Genomic DNA, 24,111 nt, shown 5'->3' with positions numbered 1-24,111 from the left:
TTCCTTGAAAGCAGGCTTACGCAATTGAATTTATTTTTAATCACTTTAGGAACATCATTTTTTTATTTGCGCAAGAAGCTTGCTCAATTGACAGTCGGCAGTACCGGAGAAACGCGTGTTTTTCGCGCAATAATCCCAAATTATCATGTCTGAAACTTATTTATGCTTGCTGCTTTATTTGGCAGCGGGTGGCCTTAACCGGGAGCGCATGCTTGTTAGTGCCTAAACTGTGATCTGCAGAAGGGCGGATGAATGTCTCGAAGAACGCCGCGATGGCTGCATGCTACCGAAAAGCCTTTAGTGATCCGCCTGTGACCTAAGTAAGGAATAGGAGCAGTTGATACTGACTGTGCTTTCTTTTTCACCAGTGCAGAAGTCATTATTTGTCTAGCAAAATAGCTCTAGCACAGCATTGTTCCACCTCGTCAATCTCGGTAACAACAAAAAAAAGTACAAAGGAAACATGAGAAGCTCTTTCCTCTGTACATCTCTCCAATGTGAAGATGATGACCATGATGACTGTGGCTACTTCTCATTGAATCGGGACTAGCAGTGGCGTAGCCCCTCCTCCCTCCTGAAATTATTCAATTTTGCATGTGTATATACTAGACACGAACACATACAAACGCACGCACGAACATGCATAAAGTATGCTTGAACCCCACCCGAAAAACATTTTTGGTTACACCCCTGATTTCCAGGTGTGTCCCCGTACCTAAAGTTGGTTGCCAGTTTTCCCCGTTAATGTTTACGCAGGTCTATGGGCGGCAACCATCTGCGAACCTCCCGGCGCTCACCGATAGTTGTGAAGACGGTTCCGCAGTAGAACATGGCGCCCCAGAAGGTCCACAGCTGACGCTCGGCGTCCGTGGTGACTCCGGCCTGACAGAGAGCACGCATCTGTGCCTCGTACTCCTGCAGGCGCCGCAGGGCCAGCCGCCGCCACCGGTGCTCGTCGGTCGAACTGCAGCTCCGGCGCAGCTCATCCACGAGTAGCCGACGCACCTAAAGCAGTTATGGCCCTGTAGCAGCATCTCTGACACACGACAATGAAATGAAAAGGGGTCATAGGAATGCAGGAACTTGAATTGACTCAACAAAGGTTTGCTTGTTCGACCGCTGCTCATCAAGATGACATTAACACTGTAATGCACAACGTTTTGATACCCCGAAATTCTAATTAACAACATAAAGCATTAATATGAAGCAATATATGAAGAGACAAACACCTTCGATAGAGAAGTTATTGGCTTTAATACGGTATAAAACTCATCCTTGACCTGCTGGTATACAGGCAAGGCCGAACGGGTCTCGAGTACCCGCGCCGTTCGTGAACGCAGCAACTTGTTCTTCCTCGGAAGTTGCAAGAAGTTGTATGAAAGTCTTCAAGTTCTCTACACAAGGCGTTTGTCTCTTCAAAGCGGTGCTGAAGCCCGCCGGGAGCCATCAAACGATGGCATCCACAGCAGCCGAGGGCAGACAAGCGCCTGGTTACCATCTCGACCAGCCAATCATCTAGGCTGTTCCGTCTCAACCGACTGCCATCATAGACTCGCTTAAAGCCAAGCGCAAAGCCCAGCGCACCCTTTTAATGAAGCTTGTAATTGAAATCGAGGCGGCTATTTCGAATGACGGAGCAGCCTTGCATGATCTTCAGATACTCGCAGACAGATCGGAAGCTATAACATTCGAGCTCAAATTTATTGATCGAGAGATAGAGCCGTACTTGACGGGCCCAGACAATGAGCAAGAATTTCTTCGAGCTGCCGGGTACATAGACTTAGTCATCCAAGCCGAAGTACCAGATTCTGTAATTGCAGCCAACGGCAGAACATGCATCACCAAACCTAAACCTTACCGCGGCGGACACCCCGACCTCTAGTCACAGCATAAGGCTTCCACGCCTGGAACTTTTGAAGTTTAACGGAACGCCTCGCAACTGGCCTCCCTCTTGGGAACAGTTTCAAACAGTAGTCCATGAGAACGCGACTTTGACGGATGTAGACAAGTTTGCCTATTTGAGATCAGCACTAACAGGCCCCGCAGCTGCTGCTATCGCCGGACTTAACGCAATTTCGAGGGGTTATCAAGACGCACGGGATATCCTCGTTGCGCGATTTGCTAGGGAAGACGTCATAGTCAAAGACCACGTAGAGCATCTCATCGCCTCACACCCCGTTCGGTCAGCAGCAGATGTACGCGGATTGCGTCGCTTGTATGACGACATCGAGGCTAATATTCGCGATCTCCGGACATTTAAGATTACAGAGGAGTCGTTCTCAATTGCTCTGCAACCGCTCATCCTCCGAAGTCTACCACGAGAGCTGGCACTCGAGTACTGCAGACGCGGTGAACAAAACAACGAACACCCGTCGCCTAGAGGAAACGGCGCAGAAGGTGAGCAGACGTCTTCCGCATCGCAGAACACCTTGCGATCTCTGCTTCGCTTTATGAAATGAGAAGTGGAAGATCGAGAGCGCTGCGAGACATGGAGCGTTGACATGGACCGAAATAAGCGAGCTAAACAGAGTGAAGCAGTCAGATCGTACCAGAAGCCCTTTAAACCGAACACGCCGAAAGAAGTGCCACCGACTTCAGAGTACCGCGCACGGACCGTCTGTTTCTTTTGTAACAGCGCCGAACATGCTACCGAACATTGCAAAGCCGCACTTGTCATCACAAACAAGAAGACCAAGCTTGAGGAAAATGGGCGCTGCTTCAGATGTACCATGAAATCTTATCTGGCAAAGAATTGCCACAGAAAGGACAGCTGCCTTAAATGCCACCGACGACACGCGACGACCATGTGCGAGCCAAGCGTCGTGGGTTCCAATTCTGAGAGTGTGGCCACGCCACTTCAACTGCCAGCGGTCTCGGGTTTCGGCACCACTATGACCCCATCTGTGGAGAACTTAAAGGCTTTAATACGATGGGAAACGCATGCTTGACCTGCGAGTATACAGGCAAGACCGAACATGTGTCGAGCATCTGCGCAGCTCGGTAACGCAGCAACTGCTTTTTCCTCGCATATTTCAATAACATATTCGTTAATTAGCTTTCCGTCAATTTATCATATTAATTAACACTTACCTATTTAGGATACAACCCGAACAACATTCCATATTACTTTCTTCGTTAGAAATACAGGTAAAGTCCTATATTTTCTTTATGTAAAATGCATTTGGAAAATACAGTGTTAAAGTATGATTCGGGACACTCATTACCACCAGCCCCCTAGCATAATTGAACATTCATGTATTTGCAGTCGAGAATTATATATGTGGTTTATAAGCGCGCTTCTTAATTCCTTCTTTCGTATTCGTTTTTTGTGTCTTTTTGTTATCATTGCCCCCATATCACTGGACATGGTTACATCTGTCTTCCTTATTTACTAGTAAATCTGGCACCTGCCTATGATAATTATTTCTGTAATTTTTTTCGCTGATTCAACCCCCACCGACAATTAATAGGTTATTTGACATGTAAACACAATCAGCCTGCTTTTATCAACTGTTACTTCTGTTTCGGTATGTGGCTAGTGTTGTATCGCGCCGCGGCAGTAACACACTCAGTAAGCACCAGGCCAAGAATCGTTTATTGCAGATAGCGTGGCTGTATTTATGCTGTGTGCCTTTGAGCGCGCATGCGCACATGTTGGTGCCGAACATGCACTTGAGATGCCGCGACATGGCACTTCCTTTCCCTTAGAAGCCAAGTCTGTCAGGCTGCCTTCTTATGCGCGTAGAACGCCTGGGAAGTTCCGACGCTGTCGGTGTCCTTGAATCTGTCTCACTGGGAGACCGTGATGTGCCCAGCGATAAGTCTGTTGGCTCGATGTTGTTGCCTGCCGAAGGTAGGTCAAGTGAGGGTGGATCACGGGGTGAGGGTTGCTGTTCCGAAGACCGGGTTGCGCAGAGCTCCTGCTTTGCCACCGTTGAGAGGTGCCGTGGCCGCAGTTGGTCCACGTGCCGAAACTGCATTCCTCCGGTGGTGTCCACCATGACCAAGCGCCTACCTCTTGATGACGTCACCGTGCCGGGTAACCATCGCTGGCCGGCTTGATTGTACTGACGTGACCACACAGGCGCCCCCGGAGGAAAACGCTGCATCGGCGCTGTGGGTGTGTTCACCACGGGGTCCCGTTCCACCTCCTCTGGAAAATGTGCGCTAAGACGGGCTCTTGGCTGAAAACCGAGCATTACCTCGGCGGGCAATTGGCCGCCTTGAGTCGGTGTTGTCCAGTAACGTAGTAAGAACTAGTTAATTCGACTTAGCAAACTTACCGCTTTGTTTTTGTTGATTCGTTCTTTAATGGTGCGCACAGCGCGCTCTGCCAATCCGTTTGACTGCGGATAATATGGAGCGGAGTTGACATGGCGCACATGATTATCTTCCAAAAATTTTTTAGTCACTGAACTGTTAAATTGTGGCCCATTGTCGGAGACGACTGTGTGAGGCAGGCCAAAACGCGCGAACATACCACGCAGCGCTTCAACTGTGGTTTCTGCACTAGCTGTTTTGAGGGGTACTGCTTGCAACCATTTAGTTTCCGCATCCACTACGACCAAGATCATATGCCCTTCGACTGGACGAGCCTAGTCGATGTACAGGCGAGACCAACGTTTGTTGGTTTTCGGCCAGCTGAAAGGGGCCTACCTTGCTGGCATGGGCCAGTTTTCGCCACATGGCTGGCAGCTGTGCACCAACTCTTCAATGTCGTGGTCCAATCCGGGATACCAAAACAATGAGCGCGCCAGGCGCTTCATAGCCGTCATGCCGGGATGGGTATCGTGGAGTAGTTGAAGAATATTTGACCGCACTGCTTCGGCCAGAACAACCCGATGACCCCAGTAGATGAGTCCTTTACTCACAGTGAGTTCGTGTCTTCGGGTGAAGTACGGCAGGAAGCCCTGTTACTCCTGCCCGAGTTGTTTAGGCCAGCCACGCAGAATCCATGTCTTCACTTGCCTCAGAAGAGCGTCCTCGTTTGTGCTGTCAGCCAACTGCTGCGTGCAAAGAGAGAAATCTGTCAATGCTTGCGCATGCAGCACATATTCTACTGGATCATCTTCACCGTGGTGCGCTGGTTCCGGCAGAGGCAAACGGCTCAAGGCGTCGGCATTCGCATTCAATGGCCCTTTCCGGTACTGAGTGTCATACTGATATGCGGGTAATAGTAGTGCCCATCTCTGGGTCCTGGCCGCCGCCATTTGCGGAATAGGTTTGTAGCGATGGAACCCAGCCCCGTCAGTGGCTTATGATCAGTCACCAAACAAAATTTATTACCAAAAAGATAGTCTCGAAACCTTGTAACCCCGAAAACTGGAAAAAGAACTACTCGCAACTACTCGCAACTGGAAAAAGAAGCGCGAGCGCTTCTTTTTCCAGTTGCGAGTAGTTGCGCTCCGCCGGTGTTAAGGTTCTTGAGCGGATAGCTATCGGATAGTCTTAGCCATTAATCTGATGGGACAGCACTGCGCCCAAGCCGACCGCCGACGCATCGCACTCCAGTTGTAGAGGCTTTTGCGGGTCATAGTGAACGAGAAATTTAGCATTACTTAAGGCAACCTTTTGCCTCACACGCCCTGTCATGTGCTGGCCCCCAGTTCCATTGCACACCTTTTGCCAGTAGGCCATATAAAGGAGCTAGCGTCGTTGACAAGTTGGGCAAAAACTTCGCATAGTATGTCACCAAGCCCAGGAAAGACTTCAGCTGGCTTACCGATGCTGGCTTCGGCGCTGCTAGTACCGCCTCCAGGTTGTCTTGCAGGGGATGAAGGCCATCCGCGTCGATGCGATGCCCTAGGAACGACACTTGCACTTCTCTAAATCGGCACTTTGCTTTGTTCAGCTTCAGGTTGTTTCCCCGCAGCCGCTGAAACACCTGCCGGAGCACGGAAGTGTCGTTTCTCTTTTCCGCCACGATGATGTCGTCGAGGTACACCTGGACGTCTGGCACACCTTGCAGTATGGATTCCATGCGTCGCTGAAACAAGGCCGGGGCTGAAGCAATCTCAAACGCTAGTCGATTGTAGCAATACAGGCCTCTGTATGTGTTTAGCACATCTGTCTTTCTGGCTTCTGCGTCCAGCGGCAGCTGATTGTTGGCGTTGCGCAAGTCCAGCGTTGTGAGAACTTCGCCTCCGGAAAGAGCCGCCAAAATGTCTTCAACCTTGGGCAAGGGGTATTGTTCCAAGTGCGACGCTGGGTTGACGGTCAACTTGAAGTCACCGCACAACCGTATGTCGCCGTTCTTTTTTGCGACTGGAACCACCAGAGTTTCCCATTCCGAAACACTTACCGGCGAGAGCACCTCGTCTTGCACGAGACGGTCGATCTCGGCTGAGACATTTGCACGCATAGCATAGGGCACTGTACGTGCTTTACAGAAACGTGGGCGGGCTCCCTCTTTGAGGTGCAGTTTCACAGGTGGCCCCTTGCAACAACCAAGCTTGTCTTCAAAAAGATCCGAAAAATCTTCGAGCAGGGGATTCACTTCGGCGTTTTCACGCACCACATTTACAATCGTGGAATTACCGTCGTCCCAAAGGGACACCCCTGCCCTGCGGAATGCTTCTATAGTGTTCCGGCCACAGAGAAGCGGTCCCTGACAGCCAACAACGATTACCGTGCTCCCTACCACCGTTGAACCCGACTGAACATTCATAGTTATCCGACCGACAACCGGTAATGGGCCCAAGAAGCATGTTAACCGGAGCGATGTCTTCTCCACAGCCGGCCACCACTTGCGATGCTTCTCAAGTATGTTCATTGGGATGACGCTGACCGGAGAGCCGGTGTCTATGATCATACGCAGATTCCGACCCTGCCGCGTGAAATTTTCCTCGCGTGGTTTCAATGTAGCACCGTCGCCGGAGCTGTGAGCAACGAGAGCAAGCAGCATCTCTTCCTCGCTCTCACCTTCTGTTGGCTCTACGGCAAATGCGCCCGTCGCCCGGGAACGCCCCTGTCTGCAAACCTTTGCCAGTTGTCCTTTAATGCCACAATGATAGCATCTTGTGTTGCGATGACGGCATGTGCGCGTAGCGTGGGGGCCACCACATCGATCGCACGAATGCCTGCTTGCTTCATTATTGCCCCGCTGTGCCCAGTGCCGCCGCCCTCGCTGTGACTGCAAAACGTTGGTGCTGCTCACCGTCGTCTCCGGGAGCCCTTCGCGCATGTCTCGCACGTCGTTCAGTGCTTCTTCCGATGCTATGGCGAATTCTTCCGCCTCCTCGACAGTTAGCTTCTTGTGCGTGAGGAGGCAACGACGGGCATCGTCATCCCGAATGCCGAATACGATGCGGTCTCGAAGCATCCGATTCAGGGAGTTGCCGAAGTTGCAATTCTTCGCCAATCTACGGAGGTCGGCGATGTATTCCCTAAAGCTCTCACCGTCCTGTTGCTTGCGCATGAAGAACGAGAAACTTGCTGCTGTCTCATTAACTTGGGGGTTGTACTGTTCCTCTAGGTATTGAACGATTTGCTCGTAGTTTCGGCTGTTGACCGACACGGTTGAAAGGCGACCTTCCAATAGGCGGACGGCATCATCGCTCAACGAAGACACCAGAAGAGCTCGGCGCTTTGCACTGTCGGTGATCTCATTTCCTTCAAAATAAGCTTCCAGGCGTATCCCGTACGTGCTCCAGCTGCTCACCGTTTAATCGAAAACCGGGGGGCGTGATGCCATCGTTCTATGTGTGCCCGCTGCCGATCACACTAGCATGGTATGATCCAGCGAGGTGAAAACACAATTTCTAGGCATTTTATAACTAACTAACTAACTAACTAACTAACTAACTAACTAACTAACTAACTAACTAACTAACTAACTAACTAACTAACTAACTAACTAACTAACTAACTAACTAACTAACTAACTAACTAACTAACTAACTAACTAACTAACTAACTAACTAACTAACTAACTAACTAACTAACTAACTAACTAACTAACTGACTGACTGACTGACTGACTGACTGACTAACTAACTAACTAACTAACTAACTAACTAACTAACTAACTAACTAACTAACTAACTAACTAACTAACTAACTAACTAACTAACTAACTAACTAACTAACTAACTAACTAACTCAATAAATATGTTGGAATTGAAGGAAACGGATTGTGAAAAGTCGCTTCATTTTGACCACCTGTAGCCGCTGTTCACGGAAACGGCGCAAACTACGTGAGATAGGCACGTGAGATAGGCTAAGTAGCGGGAACGCTATAACCAGAAGAAAAACGCTAAATAAACCATAACTTGCGATGCCGCGCAACAAGATGCAAGCATATTTAAGGGACCAGATTTGCGAAGCGCTTCGTTCGCAAATGTTCACAAATGCGTGGCTTGATTCGCTAACGAAGTGTCCAGCATCGCGATTGACTTACGTCGGCTCTCAAAGACAGTTTTGCGTATTAAAAAAAAACAAACTGATTGTGCGCGCAGTACTTAGCGTAAGAACAAATGCGAGCCAATGGAACCATTAATGATGTCGGACATAGCAGCGGATGAGGCCGGGTAATGGTAAACCGCATAAACGAACAAAAAAGCTGTGATAATTGCATTGTTGCACAATTTCAAGGCCACAAGGGTGTCAATAGCATTAGAGTCGAATACAACATTAGAAGTCCGCGGCAAAGGCGGGCGCACACAAGCCTGCACCAATGGGAGCGCACTCCAGGCTGACGTCATGAGGCCGGACGGCCGGTGACCCCGTCTTCGGAGAACAATGCCGAGTGCATGAGCAGGGCTATTTCTTTAGTCGCAGAGGTGATCGGTCATCTGGGTGGGGCCCTTCCGGCCTTGCTAAGTTGTATCCGACTATAGGCACTATCGGCTAGTCACTCATTCCAAAGATTAACCAAGCACAGTGCTGCCTGGCTTTTGTAATCTAATAATTAACAGACGTGCTGTACACGACGAGGCAAGTGGGCGATATTAATGACGCCCACGTTGCACCTCGTGGTAGTGACTGGCTATATGTCGAAATAGCTTCTTACTACAAGGTATGGCCTTCCAGTAAGACTAGCCACATTTTGTAAAGGCGAGAGGTGAACATTTTTAGAAAAAGATACACATAATGAAACTACATGGTGATAGTTTGTGGTAAATTACAGAGGTAGGACTTCGTCGGTTGTGTATAATTAACGGTTCTAATGACACCTATAACGATCCCAGAAAGATGTGACAGCAACCACTGTGTTCAGTGGCCGGTCCAGTAAATTATATACAAGTTATCTCTCTCCCACTTCTAAATAAATAAACCAATCGACCGATCAATAAATTAATCAGTCAATTCCAGTCGAAGATAGTTGAAGCGGAAGTGAGTCACATATGAACGAAATGACATTCCTTAATTCATTCGAGCTTACCTGGCGGAGACCCGTCTTTGCGCGTGCTTCGTAGGGGCCTTCGAGGCAGCGGAACGCGAGTGCGCCGAGCGCTGCATAGGCTGCCAACAGGAAGAGCAGCAGCACGTGCGTGAACCACCGCTGGGAGACGGCGTGCAGGCGCTGGGCCATGCGCACGCCCCACGATCGGCGGGCCGACAGCGTCATCACGTGCATCGGGCTCACCACCACCAGCGGCACCGGTTCCCGCGCAGGGGTCGGCCGTTCGCAGTCCGTGCCAACCATGGCTTACAAGGGGCCCACAGCTAGCACGGGAGAGTCTCGACGGCCTGCGCCTGTGCCAACAGCATTACAATACTGACAGCATTGACATTTGGCGCGCTAAATGTGGGGCTCGAGATTTGTCGTCGGTCGTCTGCGGTGGTGTTAGAGGTCGGAGGGCTTATGCGGGCCAGATGAACTGCAACTGAACCAATTTCAAGGCTTCCTAAACGCAAATATTGCACGATCGATGTCACAACTTCGCGAAATTTTTGCAAAGTTAAATCCGCTTGCGGTAAGCAACACTGTTCTCGTTGCAGATCGGGCAAACCTTGTCATAAGCTGAACGTGATCAATCAATGTGCACTCAGTAACGAGCGCTTAAAATAAACTGCGTCGATTTTTTGTCTTATGTTGAAGTACTAATTGCGTAAGAGTGCTGGGTCCTTCACAAATGTTATACGTGATATCTTAAATAAGGAGCGAGCTAGACCAGAAAGCCGCTGAGCTTTTGCTTAGCGCCACAGAGATCTAGCGATTGCGCGCGCGCGCGCGAGAGAGAGAGAGAGAGAGAGAGAGAGAGAGAGAGCAACGACTGCACTGACGAAGGAAAACAGTGTGGCCCATTAACCGAACGGTAATAGGCATTCAGACAAGTCGCAGAGCGCCGGTCGAGTCTTGGAGCTGCCAGGAATAGGGTGCTTTGGGCACCCTCGCATCCGCTGGAGCGCCTCGAGGCGCTCTTCAAAGGAAGCAATGGTAGCCACTCTCGCGGCCTAATAGAAATGCTGTAAAAAAATACTTCAGTGATCACTTGAACTCATTTACGTCAAGGAGCTCCTAAAGCTGAAGTCCCATCTATTGAAGGACAACTTTTATATGGACAAGATGTCGCACAGTACGACCTCTTATGGTAACGCACAGATGCCACCATGCTCGTAGTCTGAGTCGGGCTCATCAGCTCGCACAAATCACGAAGCAGGAATTTCGCGCGAGAGCGTAGTGCGCGGTTAACGCGTCCCGAACTAATGTGCACAATGCCGAGGGCTCATGAGTTCGAATCATGTTGATCGGAGAATTTTCATTTTAAGAGCGTAAGCGCTTATTTCTACCCTATGCGTGTTTCGTATACAACATAATGTGTATAAATGTCTAAGCCGTTAGATATAATGTGTTAGATATACCTAGGACCATAATCTACTACCACACGTATATCGTCCGACCTCTCTTTTTGTGGTTCTACTTTTCTTGACCGCCTACGGTTCGAGTGGCATCCCCACTCATTGCTATTGACCACGCTATTGCATCCACATAATACTTTATCTTGCGCGCTTTGGCCGTAAGCGGCCTTTGCGCCAATAAAGACCACATATCATCATCACTGGAGTGACATTCTCAAATGATTGTTCTTTTTCCGCTGGAATGACTAATAGCCAACTATGCGAAGTCTGGGATGCAGCGAAACAATCGCGTACCTCTTCTGCGAGTGTCCTCATTTTAACCACCAAAGCGCAGCGCTCTCCGCCGCTTGACAGCCACCCATTCACAGGAAGCGACATTCTTGGGTACTGGCCTACATAGACTTCACTACAAGTCGCTATAAAGACATTGCTGCGTCTTCTTAGACACACTGGACTGAACGACGCCTTGTAACTGAGCATTGGATTGTGTTACTGTGGGTTAGTCGGACGTTGACATTGTTATAATGACTGTGAAACCTGCATAGACTGTTCTATGCTTTCCCTCTCTTTTGTTCTTTCATATATACCTCACTTCCCGTTCAAAAGTACAGGGTAGCCAATTGGAGAACTCCTCTGGTGAATCTCCCTATTTTTCCTGTGCGTTTCTACCTGCCTTCATAAGGAGATTTGCATGTTTAGCTGAGGTGACTTGCGTGTTATTTTATCGTTAACAGAATTAAAAAGAAAATCTCTTGCGGCGTATAGCGCAAATCTACTCACTAGTATAGATCACTTGAAGAGGCGAACGTTACTTACACTGGGAATAAAAATGCATATTTCACTAATTTTCAGAATTTTGTTAAGCGACGTTTCTACTAATAACCTTAGTGCGCATAGTGCAATGTATGATACGAAGCCAATGATTTCACTAGGAAGATCCAGTCGGTACGAATTTTGAAACTATCACCAATGTTAAGATGACGGCTGTTGTTGCGGTTATTCATGTAAAAATGTTACTGTGTGTGTCATCAATGTTGACAATCTGCCAATCGCATCTGCTACCGTTACAAGTTATTGTAATGAGCACCATGAAAGGGAGAAGTAACAGCACAGGAGAAAAGTAAGTGGGCTAGCAATTTCCTGCTGAATGGGACACTACGTACACACGCTTGAAGAGCAAAGAAAACAATAAGGGAAAAGGTTTAAGAAAAGGAAGATACAAATACAGAGAGGGAAAAAGACAGATAGGCACACTGCAACACACCACGTCGCACCAAGGGTACGTGCATTACACACGAGAGTGGTTGATAAGGATTCTAGCAGAGCCTTGCCATTCTGACTACTTTGACGCAAGACCTTTATAGGAAACAAGAAACCATTGAGTGCTGTTCTGGAATTTGTTTAGCAACACGCAGTGGCTTCTAAGGAAAGTTTGGCATTATATCAGTAAATGCCCAAGCGTTTCACTTGTCAAACTTGCGGTAAAAAACCCTATTTCGGGTGCAACGCTGTGGGAGCTATGTAAGAAGTTTGACAACAGTATAAATAAAGTGGTTCGTTTATTTCTAAGGCACAAAACATCTTTATGCATTATACAGTCTAAAAACGAAAAAAAAATCACATTACGGGCGGTAAAATCATTGAGGGTGTAAATGCATGTACTGCAAGAAGCCTCGCTAGCTTCCGTAGCGTTGCACCTGATGTATGAAACGAGGTATAAGGGCGCGGCGAGTACCATAACAGTTATTGAACGTTGCATATAAAACGAGGTGCAACACAAAATGCATAAACAATTTGTAGGAATACTAACTACTACTACTACTACTACTACTACTAATAATAATAATAATAATAATAATAATAATATATTCCTACTACTACTACTACTGCTGCTGCTGCTGCTGCTGCTCCTACGCACCACTATAGTCGGTTACAACTTAATAAATACAAGCTCCGCGCCCAGAGCTGCGGCGCGCCTGCCATTCATTCAAAACTTTGTCGTCCCTACCTAAATTATTACGTTTGACTGAGCAGTGGTGCCGGAACCTTTGCTGAAATTTCGCAGGAGGTTCAAGTTTTGAAGTGAAAACCAACGGCACTAACAAGTGTCCGCATGGGAAAATCACCTACCTGAAACACGCGGAAGGCGCTTGGCGTCACGGGAAGGAACAAATGTGACTGGGCAGAATGCATCTATGCAAGTTCTCCCTGGGTGGGCTGTGGGCGGAGCTTATTGTTAGGCTGTAACCGACTGTGGTATATAATGCAGTTCGCGATAGCAGTGGGAAAGAAAGCTTACTATGTTCATTCGGAGCGGCATAGGACGGCGCGTGCTAGCTGGGCAGCGATGGTGTCGCCAACGCACGTGGGTGCAACGCTGTCGGAGCGAAGCTCTCCACCAGCACCGTCGCCCAGAGCTCGAGGCGCGCGCTCTGGCGTGTGCAATATTTAGCGGCACGCCGGCGGCTGCACGCAAGATGGTCGGCCCCAGTTTCTTTATTGGAGGGCCCCTCCGTACACAGGGCGCCGTGAAAGCACGGGTTGGCCCGCAAGCGACTTTGGCCATCGCGGCAAATGAAAACAAACAACGGAATGTGCGAACTCGAGTACTCAACCCAGTGCAACACACGGTCCCGAGTCAAAGCAGAGTTTCATATTAACGTTTATAATAGCCACATTGATAACGATATTTAGATCTGGGATGGCTCCTCAGGCTTAAATATTATATTACACTATTATTATAAGCCACGACTGTTATATTTATTATATGCCACGAGGTGCTCCCTAGGTGGGGCGCTGAGCTCTGATACTATTAACTCCACTGAGGACGTTCTCGATTAGTGAGATTAATCAGTCGAAACCTGCGCTCTGACTCCAATATAAATATTTATTACCTTGTTTTCTGTGATTGTCCTTGCCATATTGGCAGCCACTGAATCAAATTTGAATGAAGTTTAATTTAATTCTATTGCTATAGCTGCACAATGCACACATGTAGCACATGTCCATACACTCTCTGGGAGCCCAGTAGAATTAGTGTATCCGGTTCAGTTGCTAAAGAGATATGTTAACAGCCTTCAGTGCCAATTTTAAAACAATAAATGCGATTATATCGTTGTAGGTTATGATAACTTAGTCAAAATTATAGACAGAAATAAGTAGGTCTGTTAGCTACACAAAGAAAATGTAGACGCACATGATGTCTATTATATCAGGTATTTCCTGATAGCGCAATATTTGAAACTTAGAAAGGAAACCATGAATTAAGTTGTACATAAAAGCGATGTAAAAGTGTTGAAAGATAAACGCAGAGTAGTAGGAGCAGGCCTTATTTCATTAGTGAGGTTGACCTTAATCGTCATTCCTGCGAATTTGATTGATTCCCGAAATAAAGCATAGGCTACCAACTGTTTGAAGCAACATTTTTATTTATGGCTCCAAGTTGCTCAAAAAGCTGGACAAATAATGGGATGCGCCCTCATGCTCAACGCGTTGCACATGGGGGCAAAAAAAAAAGCGTTTTCTGAGAATGTGTGAGTTGAAGTTCAGTCTTACTGTTCGAACTTCCTGCTGAACAAGTAACATAAGTTGTGCTTTCTGCAACTTTACCGGCATATGCTATGGTTTTGTAATTCAAGTTTATTGAAATAAATATTTATTTAAGAATTTGAGTTATATGTGCACGTTGTTCCAAATATGCGACACATCTGGTTTTACGCGATATACTTTTCCTTGCAACGTTGAAAAAGTAAGCTGCAGTATGACCGTTTTTACGGCCGTCTCCTTATACAGTAATAATATTATTTGTGGATAAAAACTTGTGATGGAAAGGGTTAAGGCGAGCGAGGGGCACCGACTGCACGGCGTCTAACAAGCATTCGAGCATAGGCGTATCTACCGTGGGAGCAAGAGAGGCGCTAGCCCCCCCCCCCCCCCCCCCTGAGAAAACTCCCTCATTGACGAAAGCCGAAGGAAGCAGCAGCTTTCTCGTATGTGGGAGTATGCTGTAGAAAGCTGCAGGCGAAGTAATTACATAATTATATACCCAACTACAAATGACTAACTACAACCGCCAACCAAGCTACTTTCTCTAACGCGAGACAGTAAAACTCCTTTGTCATTATTAGAAACAGACACTCTTTCATTCACAATTCTTTAAAAGGCTGCATTTTTAACTTTTCTTAATAATCAAACTTAACGCCGCCTTGCATGAAGATCAAGCACTACTCGGCCGTTAGCAATTATGCAGCTATTCAACCGGGAAAACATTTGCTGTATGCCATTGGCTATACTGCACTCTTATGCTCGTGTTCGCTTATGGCCACACGCAAGTATTGGTTAAAAGTTAATGAAGCGACTGCACGTATGACCAGACATGTCGGCTGGCTGCTTTTCAGGTTGCCTTAGCAGCTCAAAAGACTGCAATTGTTGTGAAGAAGAACGCTACTAATTCAGAGGTTTCGGGTGTCAGGTATTCTACAGGAGACCTGTATCAAGGCTTGGTGACCGATCTCCCGCGGAGCTGCTACAAAAAGCGTTTTTTTTTTTTCTTAAGACCGGACACTCGTGGTGGTATGCACGTTCCTCTCTTTCCCGATATGCGCCATTCATAAATGGTGGCCTGAGTGTTTCACTCAACGCTGCACGGCCCCGGACGGTAGCGTTAGCCGATGCCCGGAAAGCGTAACGTACGAAGGTGCGTCGAAGCACTTTCCGGGCCTTTTCCCTTGGTTCGAGCCAACGCGGCTGCCACCGTCTCGCGTGCCGTCATTTCGAGGCCTAGGTGTGGGCCGCTAGTTCCGCGGAGTGCCGTGCCGCGGATGAAGTCAAAACAAATGGGGACGAGTGGGCAGAAAGAAATATCGGCCGCCGGTGAGATAAAATTAAGCGGCATCTGCAGCCGTCAAGCTGGCGAGCATCTCGGCGACAGGCGCGGCTGCTCCAGCTGGCTGACGTCAGTCTCAGCCGCGGCCACCCAAGTGGCGGCGAAGGTCCGCTCGGCTCCCGTCTCCCTATCGATGGCTGCGATAAAAAATAACCAGACGCCAAAACTGTTGGCAACACACTGAAATTCTGAGTACGTGACATGCGCATTGAATATGTCGTGACTGCATTGAATATATCCTGACTCATATCGTGACTGTGTTTCGAATAGAACGTAAGCTACCGGCAAAATAAACGTAAGTGCACCCCGGCTCGTCTGGTCAGTCGTCATGTGACGTCACCACTTGGATAGAGTTATGAAGCCTGAGAGAGTCTAGTGGTTTGAGATGCCATAGGAGAAACTGCCCGCGATGAAAGTGCCTGAACTTCCAAGGCCATTTGCGGTCGCAGTATTCCAACGGTACTTCCTGGCGGCAGTTTGAATGCCGCAGGTTTCCTTTACAGAGTCATCAGCTTTAATAAGTGATCAACAGGTTACCGGCTGGGAGATCGCCTGTACGCATTTTGCGCGTGACAGCGGGTGTCCAAAGACATGACACCACTTTACCGATGCGGGCGCTCCACAAAGGCCACGTTTTTGTTTTCTCAAGCATTGCACGTCTATATGATTTGGCTCGAAGCTATCAGAAATGTAAATTTCCGTTACGGAGCTCGCGCATCGGTGAGGCCCCTGACGTGACAGACAAAAACGCGTTGCACGTGCACGCTGCCGCATTCTGAGAATTGCACAAAACTGATTTTGACATATACTACAACAAATGTACAAATAAAAAAATCGCCAGGCCTGCGCTGAAACCGCAGCACAGTCACAGCGAAAGCTGGAAGAGGGGCGTTTCTAGAGCCCGTTGTAAGCTCTCTTGGGGCTACAATACTAGTACACTAGAAAGGTACCCACTACGCCATAAATCACAATTTTTGTGAAGTTGGGAAGCACCTTCTAAGCCATTATTTGTCATTCTGCGGAGAAGCGAGGCGCCAGCTACACGTCTGTAAGGCATTATGTGAACTTTGTTGACGCGACGACTAATGACGACGAAGAATTATGGCTCAGCTCTTTGTAATGGGTTGGAAGCTTTAAACGGCCCACCAGTTATGTAATTTGCATTGGGTGACGGCCAGTCGCTATTTCCCTCTCCCATCATGCTGTATAACATACGTTGACGTGGGAGAGAGACGGGGGGGGGGGGGTGAAGAACTTTACTGAGACCCCGAGGAAATGGATCATGCGCTTATGGGCTTCCTTGGCAACCAATACAAGTGCACTTGCGAGGAACCCACTACGCTATAAATCGTTGTAATTTTTGTGAAGTAGGGCAACAGGCACTGTGCCATTTTTCGTCATTCTACGGAGAGCGTTGGTACCTGCTAAACGCATGTAAGGCATTATGCGCACTTTATTGATGCTGTGCCTGATGACGATGAAGAATTATGGCAGAGCCCTTTGTAATGGGTTGGAAGCATTCAACAACCTACTCGTTGCGAAATTCGCATTGTGTGACGCCTGGTTACAGAATTCGCGTTGTGCGACTCTTGGTGCTTATTTTACTCTTCTACCACGCTATATTACATTTGCTAATGTGGTTCCTTCCCGACAAGCCTGTATAGGACCTTTTTGCAAAGCAGTTTCAAGCACCGGCATGGCTCAGAGGTTGAATACTGGGCTCCCACGCAGAGGGCCCAGGTTCGAACCTCGTTCCATCCTGGAATTTTTTTTCTTATTTCGTTTTTTTTTTTCTTATTTCGAGCCATACTGGTTACGGACACCGGCGGCGGCAGCGGCGGCGGACAACTACGGCGCCAAAAACGGCCGGTGAAATGATCTCATAACAGCTTTCGCTGTAAAAGTCTGCAGCGGCTCTCTCTGATTGCACGATTGGCAAGCTCGCTGTTACTTTATTCCTGCATGTGCGTGCCCGACAAACGGATTTACGTATATGTGGAACACTTCCCGTGCGTCTCACTATGACTAATCAACTGCAATAATACTGTTACTGTGCGCTAAATAAAAGCACGCAAGAATGTTTGCCTGATTCGCCTTGTCAAAGTTCTGCAGATATACACACTTGGATGAGGATGAAAACGTGTGTAGCTTTTCTTATTGAAGTTGGACGAAATTTACTATGTTGTAAAACTTAACAGCCTCTATTTTTCGCATTTCTTGGAACGATTATGAGCTCCTCGATGGCGCGCTCCAAGTCTTTCACTGGATTAGACTTCTTTAGCTTATGGATTGGTTTGATTTCCACGATTACTTGTCGAATTACTACCTCGAATACATCCCTCTGTTTTAAAAAGCAATAACGAGGAAGTCATTTAATTACCGTCCCTATTTTAAAGGAAACTTGAGCACGTTTCGTGTAATATCCGGTATTACTCCTGCCGCACAGCCGCTGAACTTGCGCAAACCGTCGGCACTGATCGTCATTTCAGCAGCAGTGGCGTATTCCGACCGCGCTCTCTCGCCAACTTGCCAGTGCGCCCTTCACTGTACGGGAGAAGTGTTCCTTTTTAGAGCTGCGCTGGCCACGAGGGTGGGAGAAACGGTCGGCGATTTGGCGCACCTGCGCAGGCGGTGCCATTTCGCACCACCAGGCCTCGTGTGGCGCCAGTCTCGGTCGGTTCCCGCGGAGAGGAAGAAGAACAGCGCGAACAAAGGGAGCGACGTTTGCGTCGTGTAAACGACGCACAGCACAGGGGCGACGACAACGACGTACACTTCCTCAGATCGCGCGCGTCCCCGCTGGGAGTTGGAAGCATACGGAGCTGCCACAAGCTAGACCTTTTTCTGTCTGAATGCATGTTTTTTTTACCGCGTCTCTCGGGCTCACTTTTATACTTGCGGCGGCGGCCACTGGGCTTTCTTTACGAGTCGGCCCTGGGGCGGCCAGCCCTCTCGGGCTTTTCGGACTCGGCGCCGAGCGCGCGCGTTCAACCTGGGCCGCGGCCGTAAACTTTACAGGCGCGCACGCGCTCTCGTCGGATGGGACCGTCGTCCTCGCTGGGAACCGGGCTTGGCTTATGGCTACTATGGCGCAGCGCTGCTGCTTCGGGGTTATTGTCTCGCCAAGTGCTTGCCTGCCGACGCCAGAAGCGGCTCCTGCAGCAAGAGACGCAGTCTTCGTCTGAAAGTCTGCGCAGTCTCGGCCGAAGGGCTTGCCTACCCTCTGCTGCATGCGCAGAACAGGCAGTTGAGTCTTGGAATACCAGCTGTTACGGCCCCGTCGGCCTACTCGCGTCTAGTTCACGTCTCGATGGACCCGTGGTAGTAATTACATTTCGGTTAGCAGTGGTCGTGGAAATAAACTAGAACGCGCTCTTCTCCTAAGAAACACCAGTTTTCTCTCTTTTTTTGTATAAGCACGAAAAGCCAGTGTTCACTCGCGAACGTCACTGGTTAACCTACCACGCGGCTTTCAAGTGATATGCAATACACGCGGGACTACCTCTAAGGCATACTGTCTTCTGTTAAGTCTAACACAGGAGTGTAGCCCACACGCGAAATTTTTACCCTGGCATGTGTACAATCCTAAGGCTTTCTTGCTCGATAGCAGTGGCGCCTTTCTGCGCAACTCATTGATTATAGCTTTAGACAGTTGCTGCTTTACTGGCTTTACTGCTTACTCGACCTCGAACACTATGCGCACGGAAACACAGCGCGTAAAGACCCCCCCCCTCCTTCAACCTTCTTCATTGTTCTTGGACCTGTGGGAGGTACATTTCGTGACTGCGGCCCACTATCTGTAGTGAGCTTGAGACCCCTGCCTTCTACGGCTGACAAATGTAACGTAGCCTTGAACGATTGAGCAGTGTATTATATACGGCATGACTGACAGCAAGACAATTAAATGCACGCTAACAAAACTTTATTTCTTTGTAACGATATTGATAATTGCATCGCTTGTGTGTAAGGCGGGTTCTTCCTTTGCACATGAAAGTGTAGTGACGTCACTCTCTGCTTCGTATGCTACAGCTAGTTGCCGCTTCCCAGCATTGTTCGAACGCGCCTTAACATATCAAGTGGTTCTGACACTTTTTTTGTGCTTGTGTTTGGCAGACAAATGCATTGTTGGGATAAGATAGAATCAAGACAATGTTGGGGTTATAACAGCGGATAGCCAGCATTAACGAACACTAGTAAATGTGCTAACAAGGGCTGGGTGTATGCTAATAAATACGGTAGAATGCACTCGCGATCGGTCGGTATTTACTGTCAACTGAGACGACAGGAAGTACGGACAGGGGAATCCCCGGATCCGAGTCATATACTTAGTGAGACGACTCAGTGAGACGCAATGTCACAGTGCCTTCGAGATCGGCCCACATTTGCTGTTGACGTTCACGAAGAAATCCCGCTAAGAGTCATATACAACATCGCTGTAAAAATAAGAACATTCACAAAAAGGTGCAAGGTTACGTTGTTATACGGTAAATTGACATGAAGTAAATTATTGGCAACAATAAATCGAAACCATCAATTTGAAAGCACCAACCTCTCCTTAACTTCGTTTATTAAAAGAAAAAAAAAAGACAGGCACGTTGCGCAATGAGAGATACTTTTTATGCCACCTAGCTGTATAATAGTATACGGTGCGTTCATATTGCAGTAGAATCATAAAGCGTATCGGCACCTTCCTTTCCGACCCATTTCGTGTCTTTAATTTATGCATCTGTGTATTATGCGCTGAGTAGGTTTCACGTATTCCATAAACATAACGATGCTTATAAAAACTACATCACACTTTTCAATTTCAGGCGTCACTAAACAATATGAAATGCCGGTCAGGGTATCTGCATTTAAATACATAAAAACACCATAAAGTTAAAAAACCGTGACACAAGCCACAATCTTGCCTAAATATAGATCATTACGTTATTACGCGTTCGCACCGACCTAAACTATGTGCGCGTAACTATAAGCCGTTAATGGTCAACGTTCGAGGTGAAGCAGCGCGCGCCGCACTGAGGGTGGTCTCATAAACGCGCATATTGCTTTTCGCTTTCTCCAAGAGGTGAGCAAATATTCCAACTTTCGATTATTTTTCGAATAGTGTTTGCTATTCGATTCAGATTCGCACCGGCATTTCTATTCGAAGTATTCGAATTTCCGGCCGGAAAATAAATATAACGGTTTCATTCGCCTAAAATCAAATCACAGCACTTCTAAATGATCTACGTAAACCCAATTCTCCTCGCGAACTGCGACATATCGAGAGGTTAACAGCCGTCACGACACCCTGACACTATTTTAGACAAGGCAGCTCAATCGCTGCGCACATACTAGAAAGAAGGCAGCGTAAAAGTGCGAAGCGCTTATACCGTACTTAATCGAATGTAACGCGCACCAAATTTTCGAGAATTATAAATAAAAATGCACCCGCGTGTAACGTTACAAGGTCTTTTAAAACTATGGCATGCCGCTATGTTGACGACCAGAAGAAAAAAAAAAGGCAAGTACAATGCACCCTCATAGAAAATGAAACTTATTCTGCTGGCAGTACCTTTCCTTCAGTGATCCAGTTTTACTGGCTTTAAGGTCACTTCTGGATATGCCTCGATCGCGTGCCGTTTCAAGTGCCGTTACTTCGACAAGCTCTGCCAATACGGATACGATTGAGAACGACTGCAAGCTAGTCGTCTAGATCAGGATATTTTCTCATTTTCGGCCCGTAGAAACTATATCTGGTCGACATGCAACTGAAGATTTCATTCCTTTGTTACGGACGCAGGCTTCGGGCACGCAGAATAGACGCGACGTAGCTGTCCTCATCGTGCGAAAGGACTTTCCTTTCATATGAGCTTTCATAATGAAAGGGGCGCATCACCATTTCCACTTCGCTGGGAACAAGTTTGACGAAGACAAACCGTAGTCGAGCACGAAATTAGCCTGTTCCATGCCTGTGCGGACTAGCTTTCAGATGCGTTCCGTCGCCATCTTGTGATGGCGATGTCACTACATCTGCCACTGGCGGTCGGCTGTTGCTAATGCCGCGAACTTGGTTTCGGTTTCGTACGCTATCGGCTCGTTTTGCGGAACGTGCTTTCAGAATAATGTCTTGGCGCTGCAAAATCAGCCTGCGATATAAAATTCATTAGTATCACCCGCAAAACGGCGAAATATCAAGTTATACCGGCTCCTGGCAATATTGAACATTACGTCATCCGCGTCACTACACGACAGCTAGAGGCACAGTTTCGTTTATACGCAGCGGAAAGCGCGCTGCCGCCAGCATAGAGTTTCTTATAGATACACTAAAGGGAACTCTGGCGCTAGTGTCTATGGGAGCTGCAACGTATGGCGCTTCAGCCAGCATGGGAATGATGGGTAGTACACGGATTTGTCTAAACTTCGTTCTTTCGGCTCTGTTTGGCTCCGCGTCGCCTGCATCTGCTTTGTCGCAAGACAAAGTTCAGCAAAAGTCGGCAGTTGCATTTCACCACTTTAACCTTTTTAGGCTCACCAATTTAAATCTGGTCACGAAGTTCACAACGGTACATTCTTTTATCCGAAACGAACGCCAAAACACAGCAATAAACAAAGACACAAGTGCGTTAGAAGCCGTAAGCACGAAGATTAGACAAAGCCGGGTACTACATACCATTTCCATGGTGACTGAAGGATCGCAGCACCAGAGTTCCCTCTAGGTAATTTTAGGAAACTCTATGGCCGCCAGGTTTACGGGTTACCGCACAATAGGAATCGTTTTCTTTTTCGCCATGTTTTGCACTACATTTTAAAGGGACACTAAAGACAAATAATAATTCGACGTTGATTGTTGAAATAGCGTTCCAGAAACTTCGTAGTACTTGTTTCGCGCCAAGGAAGTGCTTATTTTGAAAGAAAATCACGTTTTAGTAGTCCGCACGGCGTTAGCGCACTTCAGATCACCCGCCTGAACGGGCCTTCTGACGTAGCAGTTGACGTGCCCAACGTTGCGCGCCTTTAATGCCCGGCCGCCGACGCTACGGTTTCTTGCGCAAGAGCGGCCATCAACCTTGCCAAGACGCAGCCACGGGCCACTCCGAAACTGCATAGTTCACTGTAACGGAGCTTAGCTTGGCCAGCAGCAGCTGTAGAATATCAACACACGCAGCCGTACGCGATACCGAAACTGCCACTGAGACGCGACCGCGTGAGCGAAGCACAACTCGGTGAAAACGGAACTTGTGAACAATTCGCGCCGTTCCCCATGGTAACGCGAAGAGGTTCTTTTTTTCATGAATCAACAGAAACGAAAACAAGCAGCATTTTATTAGGTCTTGTGATGCACGGAAGGTTCTTTTTTCATCGCAACTAGTTTTATTACTAGTGGTTAATTGTACTCGGGACTCTTGACGTCATCGGGATCATTTCCAAAATGTCCCACTCGTGGCGCACATCGTGTCCTACATTTACATTAATTTCTTGATTACTAGAGCGCTGCTGCTTATAATATTGATGTTTTAGACGTCCTCACACATTGACCTTTCCCTCTGAGATAAATTATTATTTGCCTTTAGTGTCCCTTTAACACGAAAACGTTACTTGGCCAGGTTTGCGAAAGCGTGCACTTGTATAGCGTACGCAAGAGCCGTGTGCGGAAAACACGTGACCTCTCCCACCGGAACTGACGCCGGCGCCAACAACTGCCGCAGAAACCACTCGCAGCCGCGGAGTAGGGGAGGGAAATCCGCGCAGCAGATGAGCAACTCCCGACTGGAAGGGAGCGCACCCTTGTCCGCCGCATCAGTTGGGCCTCAACAGAAGTTGAAGGAGGAGAGGTTGAGGAAATAGTGTATTTTCCTCTCACGTGTAATGTCCCCACCACTTTCGTTGCACCAAATCATGTAAATAAATACAATTCGGCCTCTGCATTCCCTCATTATTTATAAGACAACTAGGGAGCACCACTTAGCAGCACCCCTCCAGCTCTTCACCAACCTGGCAAAAAGAAACGCTTTCATGTTCCTATCTCGTAAGAATACGCTTAGGGATCCTCTGCAACTTTTTGCCTGTAATTTCGCTTAAAAGTATTTAAAAATATTCGATACGTACTCAAACTTGAATATTCGAATTCACTTCCGACTCGAAATTTTGCTATTCGCACAGGTCTACTTTCTACCCGTTAGTAGAAGACCAACGAATAAGGGCCGCGATCTTCAATCTAAGACCATCTGCCGACTATGACTAGCCCTTTCCAGTAGAAACTTCCTGGAAATCTGCTCTCGAATCTTTCGACTGATCTCCCGCCCACAACAAAACACACACTCATTCCCACAGTGGGTGTTAGGAAAATATAGACAGACGTTGAGAGCTTTGCGAAAACGCTGACGAACGTGATGTAAGTGTAGCGCGAAACATTTACTCGTAGGAAGAAGTTAGTGGGT

At 47.8% G+C, this 24,111-nt stretch overlaps 1 protein-coding gene across 1 annotated transcript in view; it reads right to left on the bottom strand.

Moving 5' to 3' along the window:
- Positions 1-9,724, bottom strand: part of LOC119383297 (TWiK family of potassium channels protein 18) — an 84,584-nt gene extending 74,860 nt beyond the window's left edge. Inside the window, exons 1-2 of the mRNA XM_037651368.2 lie at positions 9,383-9,724; positions 798-1,005 (exon numbers count right to left, since the gene is read on the bottom strand). Coding sequence (XP_037507296.2) covers positions 798-1,005; positions 9,383-9,646 — 472 coding nt within the window. The 5' untranslated portion in view covers positions 9,647-9,724. The remainder of the gene's footprint in view (positions 1-797; positions 1,006-9,382) is intronic.
- Between the last annotated feature and the right edge of the window lie 14,387 nt (positions 9,725-24,111).

Source organism: Rhipicephalus sanguineus, chromosome 1 (assembly GCF_013339695.2).
Source record: "Rhipicephalus sanguineus isolate Rsan-2018 chromosome 1, BIME_Rsan_1.4, whole genome shotgun sequence".
NCBI lineage: Eukaryota > Metazoa > Arthropoda > Arachnida > Ixodida > Ixodidae > Rhipicephalus > Rhipicephalus sanguineus.
Note: the sequence above shows the minus strand (reverse complement) of the source record. Positions and strands in the feature narration are given on the sequence as shown.